At 44.5% G+C, this 13627-nt stretch overlaps 1 protein-coding gene across 4 annotated transcripts in view; it reads left to right on the top strand.

Moving 5' to 3' along the window:
* The window catches only part of GCN2 (protein kinase family protein), a 155829-nt gene that overhangs the window by 92483 nt on the left and 49719 nt on the right, over nucleotides 1-13627 (top strand). For all 4 annotated transcript variants that reach the window (XR_015269204.1, XR_015269205.1, XM_086820322.1 and 1 more), the window contains exons 14-16: nucleotides 11690-11877; nucleotides 12081-12229; nucleotides 12334-12580. Coding sequence is in view for 2 of the 4 variants with exons in the window: in XM_086820322.1 (XP_086676448.1) it covers nucleotides 11690-11877; nucleotides 12081-12229; nucleotides 12334-12580 (584 nt within the window). In the remaining 2 variants the exon portion in view is untranslated. The remainder of the gene's footprint in view (nucleotides 1-11689; nucleotides 11878-12080; nucleotides 12230-12333; nucleotides 12581-13627) is intronic.

The raw sequence follows: 13627 nt of genomic DNA, 5'->3' as shown, positions 1-13627 counted from the left end.
TCAAGTTCCTCCACTTCCGTCTGAGTCTCATGTAATACATCCTTAGGCACCCAAAACTTGCTTGCACTCCACCCAAGTGGTAAGCACAAATCCCCAATGAAGCATAGTAGATCACCACTGCTAAACATAGAAAGAAACTGTCTTCCGGACCCATGAAGATACCACCGGTGACAAAGTGTCGAAAGCCATAGCCTTCAACCCATCTTTTGCACCATAACACTTCAATTGCTTCTTGTTCCTGGCCGACTACTTCTTGTGCTTGGTGTCTTTTCTCCTGAGCTTCATCCTCAGCTTTTGCTCTTCATCTCATATAGGCAAAGACACACAATCCTGCACTGCCTTTTCACTTTCCACATGTTGAAGCTTTTGATGTGACTCTCGCCCCCTTAGGAGAGTTGGCGAAATGAAGGCTTTCAGCTGTTAGGGTTAGGGTTTGGAGGTGCTGCAAAAACAAACGTGGGGAAGCAGAGAGAGAGAGAGAGAACACGACTCTTGTTGTGTATTCAGTTGATAATATGAAGTACAATAGCCACATAATAAAGTGACCTAAAAGATGTGTTCACATGTCCGGCCATAAAATGTGCCGGGTGGACCAAAACACTTATAAACTGTTTATAAGTGAAACTAAGCTAAACTGGGGGAAAAAACCTCCACTAGCTGAAGTAAAAAGTGCCCCAGTAATCTACTGATGATCACTAGCACTCCTCTGCATAAAACCCAACAAACCCCCCTGGAGTGATATGTGATCACTGTACATCATCCACCAAAAGGAAACAAATTCAAAGCAGTGCGGAATGCTTCGAATTTCGGACGTGGTAATGCCTTGGTGAAGATGTCTGCCACATTCTGATCTGTAGGACAGTAGATCAGACTGATATCACCTGCCTGGAGTCTCTCCCGAACAAAATGATAGTGAATCTCAATGTGTTTCGTGCGAGCATGAAACACAGGATTCCTGGCCACAGCAATGGCACTCTAACTATCAGTGTAGATAGGTGTAGGCTCCTCCACTGAAATATCCATATCAGTCATGAGACGACGCAGCCAAACTCACTCAATAGTAGTAGTGTAGGCTGCTCTGTACTTTGCCTCACAAGACGAAGTGGCCACTGTGGTCTGTTTCTTGCCTAGCCAAGAAATGCATGAAGAGCCAAGAAAGAAACAATTTCCACTAGTGGAATGTCTGGTATCAAAATCACCAGCCCAATCTGAATCACTGTAAGCGTATAACTGCATGTCACCCCCCTCAGGATAAAGCAATCCAAGAGACAAGGTACCCTGCAAATACCGGAATACACGCTTCACAGTTTGCCAATGTGACAACCGCGGGCTGTGCATGAATCTGCTCAACTGAGAGACTGCATACTGAATATCTGGCCGTGTATTACACAAGTAAATAAGGCACCCAACAGTCTGAGGCATCAAAGGAAATACTGTCATCTTGTAGTGACAGTTTTATCCCTGGCTCCATAGGAGTGCTAATAGGCTTGCAATCCTGAAATTTAAACTTCTCCAGAAGTTTAGCAACATACCGAGATTGCAACAACCCAATGCCTTTGTTATCTTGCACAAACTGTATGCCCAAATAGTAGTGTACTAGCCCCAAATCAGACATGTCAAATGTCTGTTGCAGTATCTCTTTAAAAGCTGCAATTTTGTCATCATTTGATCCCATGAGCAAAAGATCATCTACATAAAGACTGATGACCAGCAGATCTTTCTCTTCTTTCTTTACATACAAAGTGGCTTCTGATGCACTGTTCACAAAGCCTTGAGTGAGTAGGAAAGCATCTATCTTTGCATACCAAGCTCGTGGAGCTTGTTTCAAACCATACAAGGCCTTTTTCAGCCTGCATACTTTCCCTTCATGACCATGTTCTGCAAAACCTATGGGCTGATATACATAAACTTCCTCCTCGAGGTCCCCATGTAGGAAAGCAGTCTTTATGTCCAACTGGTGAACAACCCAACCACGATGTGCAGCCAATGCAATGACACACCTAAGTGTCGACATACGGGATGGAGGAGCAAATGTCTCCTCATAATCAATGCCCTTCTTCTGTGCATAGCCCTTTGCAACGAGACGGGCTTTGTACCTGCCAATGGATCCATGTGCATGTCTTTTCAACTTATAGACCCACTTGGTACCAATTGCTTTCTTGCCTTTGGGCAGATCAACCAAATCCCATGTTTGATTCCTTTTAATAGAATCAAGCTCATCCTGCATGGCTTTGTTCCAATGCACATTGTCTCGTGCATCCACAAATGAATCAGGCTCATCATCATCCTGTAAACTGGCTGCCATAACCATATTCAAATCCATGATGTGTGCATGTTCATTGGTCTGTGTCTCCCTACGAGTACGACCAGCAAGAGGACCCTCTAGATGGCTGTCCTGTAATGTCCTCAAATACCATCTAGGTATGTGTTTGACCTGTGGTGCCTGCTGCCCCATATTTGGTTCAGCTTCTAGCTCAATTTGCTGCTGAATTTCTGCACCACCTTCATGATTTGCTGGCTGTCCTGTACCTTACCCTCATGAGTTGGATCACCAACTGTGGAATGAAACTCCATAGGTAGTAGACCTTCAAACACATCATTTTCAGCCTGATTTGCATCATAACCAGCCATGGATATTTCTGATTTTTCATCAAAAATCACATCCCGACTAGTGAATATCTTCTTGGATAGTGGGTCATATAACCGGTAGCCCTTGCTCTCACGGCTATACCCAACAAAAATGCATTTTGTGGCTTTATCATCCAACTTCCTCCTCAACTCTTTGGGTATGTGTGCATATGCAAGACACCCAAAGATACGAAAATGTGATACCGAAGGCTTGCGGCCATGCCAAGCCTCAAAAGGAGTAATGGAAACCAATGCCTTTGTGGGACATCGATTCAAAATATGACAAGCACACATGACAGCTTCCACCCAAAAGATATGTGGTAGCCTCTTTGCCTTTAGCATACATCTGGCCATCTCCATGAGTGACCGATTCTTCCTTTCTGCAACCCCATTCTGCTGTGGAGTATAAGGAGTAGTATACTGATGTTTTATACCTCTACTCTCAAGAAAGGAATTCAACATGTGTGACATATATTCCCCCCCTCGGTCAGAACGGAGAGTCTTAACCTTGCATCCTGACTCTGTTTCAGCAAGTGCTACAAAGGCCAAAAATGCATCATATACCTGTGATTTCTGTGTCGAAGGATAGACCCAGCATATACGAGAGAAGTCATCAATAAATGTTGCAAAATAGAAGCAACCTCCCAATGACTTCGTCTGCATGGGACCACAAAGATCACTGTGTATAAGCTGCAACTTTGCAGTTGCTCGTAGAGCCTGATCACATGGGAAGGAAAACCTATGCATTTTTCCCAAAATACATCCTTCACAAATGTGATCTGGAGGCTTCCCATGAGAGGTAGGTCTGTAAACATGTTATGTCGCTGCATAAGCATAAGACTACCAAAATTTACATGCCCCATGCGAGCATGCCATAACTCCGCATCAACCATAGCTGGAGTAAGAGTGAATGCATTATAAGCAGACTGATCCACTGGCTGAAATGCATCCAACTGATAAAGTCCATGACATAATGTACCAGTAAGCATCAAGGTCAAAGCATTAGCTTTGTCTTTGACCATGCATTTATCATCATCAAAGTGGACTTGCATACCACAATGTGCTAAAGAAGAAATGGACAATAAATTCTTCTTTATCCCTGGTACATATAAGGCATCTGTAAGGCGAAGAATAGAGGCATCAATGGCTGTGAGCTGAATCTCCCCAATGCCACGAACTGGATATGAAGCATTGTTGGCACACTGAACAGTTTTGCCAACAGGGGCAGGGCCTACATGACAAAACAAATCCCTGCGAGATGTGATATGCTTTGAAGCACCACTATCAAAATACCAAGTACATGCATGCTCTGTCATACTGAGTGCCTGTGAAGACCAAGAGGTATCATAGCTGCATGTATAGAAACAGTAATCCCTGTCCTCAACAAAAGAAGCAGTCTCTGGAGGAGCTTTAGAGGCATCATTTACAGACATCCCAGATTCCTTTGCCTTCTCTTTGGCAATCCTCTTTCTACACTCTGTGATGTAGTGACCTAGCTTCTTACAGTAACGGCATTTGCCCTTCTTCTTGGGTTGTCCATCACCTTTCTTGGTATCCTGAGATGAACCACCATCACCTGAATTCTGATTTGAACTCTTTGGCTGAGATTTGCCTTTCCCCTTTTGACCTGTAGTAAATGCTTGTTCAGCACTTGTGTTCATATTCATATTCTTCCTCATTTGCTCTTCTTGTAGCAAGAGAGCAACAAGTTCCTGATACTTAAGGGGTTCAGCAGCATTCCTCATGCTGAGGTTCAAAGAGGTATGAAAAGCCAAGTAAGATCTTGGCAAAGAGTGCAAGATGGTGGACACAAGCTGTGTCTCAGGAATAATCTCATCCACATTGATGAGTTGCTCTCTCAAATCCTGCAGCTTGTTTAAGTGGCTAGACATATCATCTCCTTCATGCATTTTCTGATTTTCCAGCTCTCTTTTCAAAAATGAATTCCTAGCCTCATTACGAGCAGCATACATCTGCTCCAAAGTCACCCATGCATTCTGTGAAGAGCCAGCTGAACGAATATGAGGTATAATAGACCTCTGTACTGACAATGCAATGAGTGACAAGGCTTGTGCATCTCTGGCATCCCATGTCTTCTGAGCATTTGTTCTTTGAACAGGCAATGGCTGACCTGAAGCCTGTACCTGTTGTCCTCGTCCACGAGCACCCCCTTGGGAAGGAGTCTCTGGAGCCAATGGACCTGGACGTGGTTCATCACCACTAACAAAATCCCAAAGACCTTTTCCCACGAGCACATTTTTCAACATAAAACTCCACAAGGAGTAGTTCGTGCCGTCCAATTTGTCTTCCTTAGACAAATACGTGAATACATCACTCTGCTGTTGATTTGCCATTATGCCAATGCACAATGTTGTACCTGTGTATCAAAAAACCCAATAGCAAGAACCCTGAAAGCAACTGTACTCCACTGAATACAGTTAACCCAAATATGCCTGCACTCTCAATCCTCTGAATGTGCAACACAATGCACCACTGATTGAGTAGAGCAGCAAAAATGGCTTACACAGTGCCAAAAATGCCCAAAAATTGCCCAAAGTTACTGCACCCAAAACCTTGCAAGAAACCTGTAGAGTTTTCTTTGCAAGAAAGTCTGCCTGTATCTGCCTGAAGATTTTCACAGAGAAAATAAAAATGCCCAAAATTCAAAATATGTAATGCTTACCACTACTGTGCCGAGCAGTAGTACAGTCGACTTATTGTGCAGGTACACAGCAGCTACAGTCGAGGTGGTGTACGGAGGCAGGGGAAGCAGATACAGTTCGGAAGCAGGTACGGAAGCTTCAGTCGAATGCACAGCAGGTATAGTCGACTGGTACAGAAGTTGGTACGGAAGCTGCAGTCGAATGCACAGCAAGTACTGTTGACTGGAACTGAACAGGTACGGAACACTAAATGGTGCAGGTCGCCTGTACTGACAGTTGTACGGCTGTCTGCGCAGGTGTGTACAGAGGCACTGTTTGTGTACGGAGCAGGCACAGGTGTACGGAACAGTGCTGTCCTGCGGAGGTGTGTACAGAGGCGCTGTCTGTGTACGGAGCAGGCTCAGATGTACTGAACAGTAGCTGCTGTCGGCGAACAGGTACGGAAGGTTGCAGTGTACGGGCTGTTGTTGCAGGCGAAGCTGTACGGTCAGTGCAGTACGGAAGGTGGTGATGAATAGTACGGGCAGGGCAAGGGCTGGCCAACCTCGAGGCTCTGATACCAAATGAAGGCTTTCAGCTGTTAGGGTTAGGGTTTGGAGGTGCTGCAAAAACAAACGTGGGGAAGCAGAGAGAGAGAACACGACTCTTGTTGTGTATTCAGTTGATAATATGAAGTACAATAGCCACATAATAAAGTGACCTAAAAGATGTGTTCACATGTCCGGCCATAAAATGTGCCAGGTGGACCAAAACACTTATAAACTGTTTATAAGTGAAACTAAGCTAAACTGGGGGAAAAAACCTCCACTAGCTGAAGTGAAAAGTGCCCCAGTAATCTACTGATGATCACTAGCACTCCTCTAGCTGCATACACAGCATAAAACCCAACAATTGTCCTGGCCAGAGCAATCTCGGGCTCACCTACTTGAGAAAGCCAACGATGCCCGGCAACGAAACCTTGCAAACTGGCCTCGGTTTTCAGACAAAACCAGAGGGCGGTGCAAAAACAACCTTGCACACAAAACACTTCAACACCTTTGAGGACCAAGAAAAGGAAAACAAATAGGGGGAGCTAGAGTGCTCCTGCAAACAGTACACGGACAACGATTGGCCCGAAAATGTAGTGGTGCCCCTTGCGGTATTTCTTTAATTAATTATATGAGCTTTGATTACAACAAGGCTAGAAAACTCAGCCGTCACAGTAGAACTCTTGAAGCTTGCAAAAGCCCTGCATCATGGCTTCTTGTCCACTCGGCATCCACAAACAAGTCCATCCATTGTTCACATCAAAAGACTCTTTCACATGAGTCCTGCGTACAGAAGCTTTCTCCCATGATCTGGGCTGCCACAACCATCCATATCCTCTCACCCTATGAACAACATCACAACGTGAACATCCAGTGCTCTCTTGCATCACAACGACGACTCCAAACTGTTTCCCAAAAGAGAACTCCCATCACAGCAGAGCATACCATACAGTTGACACATTTGTACCAGCCCTCTCTGCCTTCCAAGGGTACTGACCATCTCAGTCATGGATTCCCGAACCCCCCTCCAATCGGCAGCAAGGCTGTACCAAACATGTGTCCATTCCTGTACCCTCTGCTTGCATGTGACCTATCTCCTGGAGAAACCCAAATACATGTTTCCACATGAAACAAAGACTTGTTTTCAGCAAACATCGGGTGACCTGTTTTCCCATGAAACATGTGGTCTGGCCCATCATGAAACCCATGTCCTGTTTCCACTTGAAAACATTCTCAGCACATACTCAAATGTAGTGCCTGCACAACACACAAACAAAAGAGACAGCTCTTACTGAATATGTTTGGCTGTATTTCTGCCCCACAACTATGTTACATAGGTATGCCCAAAACTGCAGGTCCCTCTGTCCCTTCCAAGGAGGAAGAAAGCAATCTGCTCCATGGGTATACACCCATGAGAGCTTGCGTCGCTCCCATGCCAAGAAACATAACCAGGTGACCTTGTACTTGCAGCCAATAACCCATGTACACAGTGAACTTGTAGCCAAGCAAAACAGCAATCTGCTCTCATGGGTATGCACCCATGAGAGCTTGCGTCGCTCCCATGCCAAGAAACATAACTAGGTGACCTTGTACGTGCAGCCAATAACCCATGTACATAGTGAACTTGTAACCAAGCAAAACAGCCCATAAAGAGCCTCAAAACATCCCTATTGCAAGGAGGATCAGCACACTTGTACACCTTTGTCCAGCAGCCAACTGGTCTTCTCCTTCCAAAAAGCAAAGAGAGAGAGGAAGGTTCAGCTCCTGTGTTTTCTCTATCATAGCAGCCAACCAGCCCACCTTTTCTCCCCAAAAAGCATACCTGATCTACACCTGTGTTTTCTGTAGCACAGCAGCCAGAGAAGCGGAGCCCCCAGCAGCTATTTTCCAGAAAAAAAAAACAGGAGTAGCGTTGCCCGCCAGTAGTCCTTCCAAAAAAGCATGAGAGAGAGAGAGAGCCAAGGCGTATGTGCAGTCCCACTGTTTTTCCACCAGTAGAGAGGCGCATCTAGCCATCTGCTTTTTCACCAATAAAGAAGGTGTCTACAGCCATCTGCTTTTTCACCCATAAAGAAGGCGCCTCCAGCAGCCCGCCAGTTCCTCCTCTGAAAAAGCACACACATGGCACCCAATATAGCTTTTGGGCCACGATCCCTTTAAAGCTAAGGGTGTTCTTTTATTATTAAGGCTTTTTAAAACCTTTTGTCCCCTCCCCCCACATGGGGTAATGCAAAAAAAAAGACTTTAATCACTTGGCTCCAAACTAGTGCCATTCACACTGTCCACCATGTCCCCGTGCACACCTGCATATTGTCCAGAGAAAAACACAGGTTCGTGACAACTTCAATACCCAAAGCAGCTGCCATCTGTGTAGATATGAAGTTCTCAATTGCACAATCATCACACATGAACAAAGCGGGCTGATCCTTAAGCTGTTTCCAAGCTTTACATACTACCCTGTCTTTGCTATCATGTGAAGTGTTGCCCTGCACATCCGGAACCATATGTACATCGTGCTTTGATGCATTTGCATTATAAAGCTGCTTCTTGTCTCGGCGTGCATTTGCAATATGCTCGGTGCTACCACAAGTAAAGCATTTCCCCTCGCTTATATATTGCTTTTTTTTCCTGGGAGTAAGACCATAGTCTCTCACTTTGAAGGGATGCTTCTTGGTAGTGTTATTTTCAGCCTTTGGACTTTTTCTTAGTTTTGGTCCTTTTTAGGTGGCTTTTCATTATTTTGCAGGTTTTGGACATTCCTGTCTTTGCCTTGAAATGAAGGTTTAGTCTTATTGGATCGACTCAATTTGAGTTGCAATTGTTTGGTGGGGGTGGCGGCTGCAATTAGTTTGTGTAAGGTGTGACCAGCATACATTTGTAGTCCCTCTTTGTGCACGGGTTGCAATCCCGATTGAAACCTTCTCATCCTTTTCGCCTTGGTGACATGCATAAATGGAGACACCTCCAAAAGCACTTTCCAAAACTTTTGCACATATGCATTCATTGTTTCCTTTCCCCTTCATTTGCTTCACCCAATCCCACTTCATTGTTATCTCATTCAATGCCTTGAACTCTTTTCATGATCTAACAGGATTTGGTGAGAGCTTCTCCGTGAGCCACCAATAGGCAGTAGTGTCTTTCATGAACATGCTTACATGTCGGATCATGGATTTCTGAGTGAAATCCTCATCACTGAAAGCAATATCAAACTGGGCAATAAAAGCAAGTGTCTTTGATTGTCACATGCACTTTGCACTGTAGTGCATGGTGACAAGCTGGCTTATCATCATCAGTGCAACATTGTACAATATTAGCATCTTTTAGGATGATATTTGTGATACGCCGTGACTCCATTGTAATCCTCAGTCCAAGATAAGTCAGGCACGAGCTACGTAGGTCATTCCTTAGCCATAGCAAGTCAGCCAGTCAGTCAAGTCCCTTAACCCACTTAAAGAGATTCATTCATGCATGTAGAGTCAGTAGAAACCTTAGGGTTTGCATTAGAAAGCACTTTGCATATTGCATATCATTCATCCATTGTATATAGATCATTGAAGAAGCCTTGAAATAGCATCTGGTAGCCTTAGAATATTTATTAGTATTTATTTGGCATTTTTTCCATAATTTTCAGCATTTAGCACCATTTATCCATCATATGCAGTCGTGTAGCATTTAATATCCAGTCGGCCGGCATTTAGTGCCAGCCGACCAGCCCTCAGAGTAGTATAAATAGGCTTGCTTTGCACTATTCAATCATATCATATCATCTCAGCCATCACCATCAAGCGCTTCTGCGTTTCAGTATTCAGCCCATAGTTCACCTTAGTCTTCAGCATTTTGGAGAAGCGTTTCATCCTACAGCCATAGGAGCATCAACGCATGAGCATCCATCCCTCCTCAGCAAAACGCAGTAGTCTACAGCATTCAGCCATCAGTAAACCTTGCGTTTTTTGCATACAACCAGTTTTTAGCATTCAACTCTTCATTGTTTTGCTACAACCAATTGGTGAAGGTAAAACTTAGCATTCATATTCATTTTCTGCATTTATACATAGCCTAGAACAGTCCCAAACAGCCCCTATCTCAACCTCAGATTTGCAGCCTTCCCTCATTCCATTGGGAAGAGTGCAAAGGCTTGAGATTGGACATCATTGGTGCTTCTACAGCCGTGTACAGTTTAGCCTAACTCTTGGTCTTCCGGGATCTTGGGTTTGGCTTGTCGTCAGTCCATAGTCAGTCTCTTCAAAGAAACGAAGCAAATACTATTTTGGTAACAGGATAGGGGGGCCTTCAGTGGGTAATTCGGGACCCCATATGGTGTATAGTTTCCATCTCTCTCTCTCTCTCTCTCTCTCTCTCTCTCTCTCTCTCAATCTCTTAAAGTTTGAAGTCTTAAAGTGGATTGCTAAACTCGCGAAACTCAAGATACAGAAGACGGTGTGAGCATTTGTGTGATAGGATCCTCAATTACGAATACTTCCGTTGCATGTTACATTGATTCATCATATTCCCTATGATGTGCGTCAAACTTCACAGATTTGTCTCCGGCTTTGAAGTCACGAGACTTTGATGCATGTGCCTACATCTCAACATGTTTTCCGCCATGTTTGTCCCGGACATTGGGATAGCCCTTGTGACTGGCATCATTTTAGGAGCAAAAGGTGATACATAAGGCATAGATTCATGTGCCTTGTAGGCATGGCTGGCCCCTCAACATGCATTGGTGCATTTTCAGCCATAGCTTCTCCCTCACGAGCACACTCTAAGGCATGAGTGGCATGAAAGAGACTGGAAGCGTGTCCGCCTTCGGGCATTTGCCCGTGGGAAGCGCCGTCGGTGCCTGTGCCAGCTCTGTTGTAAATGGAGTCAATAAGGACCGAAGAGAGGGGGAAACCACCTCTCTCGTGTGCCACCAGACCCGCTTGCGCGCGTCCATCACTTGTGGGGATAATGGGGCACCTGTGAGAAGAGATCGGAAAAAATCCGTCGCGATGGCTCTCACAATGGGGGGATCAGAAACAATAGCTCTATCCTGGCCACGCAACCTGCAAATGCCATTTCTCCTCCTGTGGGGGCCGACTATCTCAAAGAAATCCCCTGTGGCTCTATCGTTGGCCTGGGTCCAAAAGGAAGCTCTGGCATGGTACCTTTACTCCACCCTCCTCTCCTCTATGGATCTAATCTTTGTGCCGACTCTCAATCCAAGGGCTAGAACTCTCCTGGAGCCCCTGTAAAGAAGACAGGCTGGTTTTTTGTTAACTAATAGAAGGATGTTTTTCTTGGAGGAGAAAAATTCCTCTTTGGGATTTGGCCAACAAGCTCTGCCAGGTGCCGAAGGATAGGGATATTCCACTCTTGTTTGGCTGACTGTATATACCTAGGAGGTGCATATACACGACCATTACAAACTAAAGTGTAGTTTTTTAACCTTTGGGTCATTCTTGCGTCTAACTAACCTCTATCTAAGAAGGAAGACAGAGGCTGCATGATCATTTATCATTGCTCCCAACATTCCTCAAACTCATGATTTTTGTATTGTATGTACTTCCTTAAGTGTGAGAACCCCCCTCCCATTCCTCTGCCCCCGCCCCGTGTTCACGAAAGATTTAAAGTTTTCTTCTAAGATTATGTAACACTCTTGATCTTGCCAGATTTGACATGACAGCAGCTTTTCTGCATTACAAATTTTCTTGTAAAGCTGTAGGTGGAATTTCTTGCTGGTGTTTAGAACTCAAATTATAGATCATTGTTGCTTGCTTGTTTTAAGTTCTCTTTTGCACTGTAGTCATGCTGATCGGCCAGTGTTTTGCAGGACATTATTAAGAGTTCTCTTTTGCACTGTAGTCATGCTGATCGGCCAGTATTTTGCAGGACATTAAGTGAAGTCCTTGATCCAAATGCAAAACCTTTGGATGAGGTGACTGCTTGGAGAATATTCCGGCAGATTGTGGAAGGTTTGGCTTATATTCATGGACAAGGAATTACTCATCGAGATCTAACTCCCAGCAACATCTTTTTTGATGTTCGTAATGATATCAAAATTGGAGACTTTGGACTAGGTAAGCCATGTTGACTGCATGTAAGCAGACCTTTAATTTTGTTAATTTTATAGTGGACTTTCGCTGTTTTTACGAGCAAATTTAGCAGGTTACGCGTGCATGTTTAATTCTTATTTCTGAGAGAAGTGGTTCAAGCATATGCAAAATATCTAGTAAGTTTTACTCTTGGTAAGTTTTACTTATCAAGAGTGTCTTTTCCTCAGCTAAATTCACCAGTTTGGAGCAGCCAGATCGTGAAGCTTTTCTTACTTCTGAACAACATGGTAACTCTCTGGATGGAACTGGTCAAGTCGGCACTTATTTCTATATGGACCCAAAAGTTGGACAGGGATGGCTACCCATTGATGAGAAGGTCGTCGATGATACATTGAACTTTAGTTTTAATTACTCGATGTGACATCATGCCAATGTTGGTTGGGTCATGGAACACTAACATCTTAAGTTGTCACTGTGCAGGTTGATATGTATAGCCTTGGGGTAATTCTTTTTGAACTCTGGCATCCTTTTAGTACTGCCATGGAGAGGTTTATAATCTTGAGTGAGCTAGAAAATAAGGGTGTACCGCCCTCGTGGGCTCTGGAATTTCCTAAACAAGCAAAACTAGTACAAAGCCTCATGTCAGAAAATCCTGGAGATCGTCCATCTGCCATGCATGTGTTGAGAAATTCTCTGCCTCCACGAATGGAAGATGAAGCACTTCATGGTAAGGCTGGATTACAAATTAGTCATGTATGCACATACATGCATTACACAGTACCCCCTTCTGCCCTTTTCTACCGTACATGTACCAACATGCATACATTACTAACCACAATCTGCCGACATGAGAGGCCATTCTATCACATGCTATATCTCCGTGCATATGCGACGTTTACCATTTGAAGCCACAATGAAGGCCATTTGAGCCCTCATTTTGGTATGTCCAGTGCATATGCCATGCAATTGTTGTTTGAGCCCAACTTCTGCATGTCCATGCATGTGTAATTTTATTTTAGTAGGCCCACAAGCTGCAGTCTACCACTCACGCCAAGCTACCACTCAGTGTGCTTTCAAAGGCATGGTGTCCTTAGAGAGGAGCTTCATAGAGAAGTAGTTGGTGGACCCAGTGACATTCTCTTACTCTAGGAGCACCATCTTTTAGAGGGATGTACCTGCTGCTGCAGGAAGGTCCTACAAGGGAGGCTTCATACCTTTTGGTCCCATTCTTTTGACCCCGGCAGGACTCAGGGTGGAGTTTGCATTTCCGTAAGTGAGCAGCTATTACCGGCAGTGGTTCACTTAGGCACCATTGTCACTGGACGAGCTCAGTGGGTGACCATCAGGATTGGAGAGGACTGTGTGGGCTTTTGGAATGTATATGTGTCGAGCATTGCAACAGGCGGGGCCACCTTCTGGAGTGCAGTTCGTCAGTCCCTACTACAGGCGGATTTCTGGTGTATGGGTGGGGATTTTCACATGCTGGGGTCTGCAGAGGACAGGCCCGGAGGTGACATGGCTACAATTTCTGGTACAAGGTACTGGGCTTTGCCTTAGGATTATTCATTCCAAGAGTACCTAGTTGGAAGCTAGGAAGTACATGTTTTTTGCTTTATAGGCACGGAAGTATGCTTTGGAGACCAAGGGGACTAAAAAGGGTGGCAATACCATTGTGCATAAAAGGAATGAGCCATGTGGTGTCTAGGCTGACATTTCCTTCTCATATTTTCTTTGTTTAGGGTTTGCTTAAAGTCTATGAATTAATTCCCACAAT

Source organism: Cibotium barometz, chromosome 26 (assembly GCF_041138505.1).
Source record: "Cibotium barometz isolate CiBa-2024 chromosome 26, ASM4113850v1, whole genome shotgun sequence".
In the NCBI taxonomy this organism is placed as follows: Eukaryota; Viridiplantae; Streptophyta; class Polypodiopsida; order Cyatheales; family Cibotiaceae; genus Cibotium; species Cibotium barometz.
Note: the sequence above shows the minus strand (reverse complement) of the source record. Positions and strands in the feature narration are given on the sequence as shown.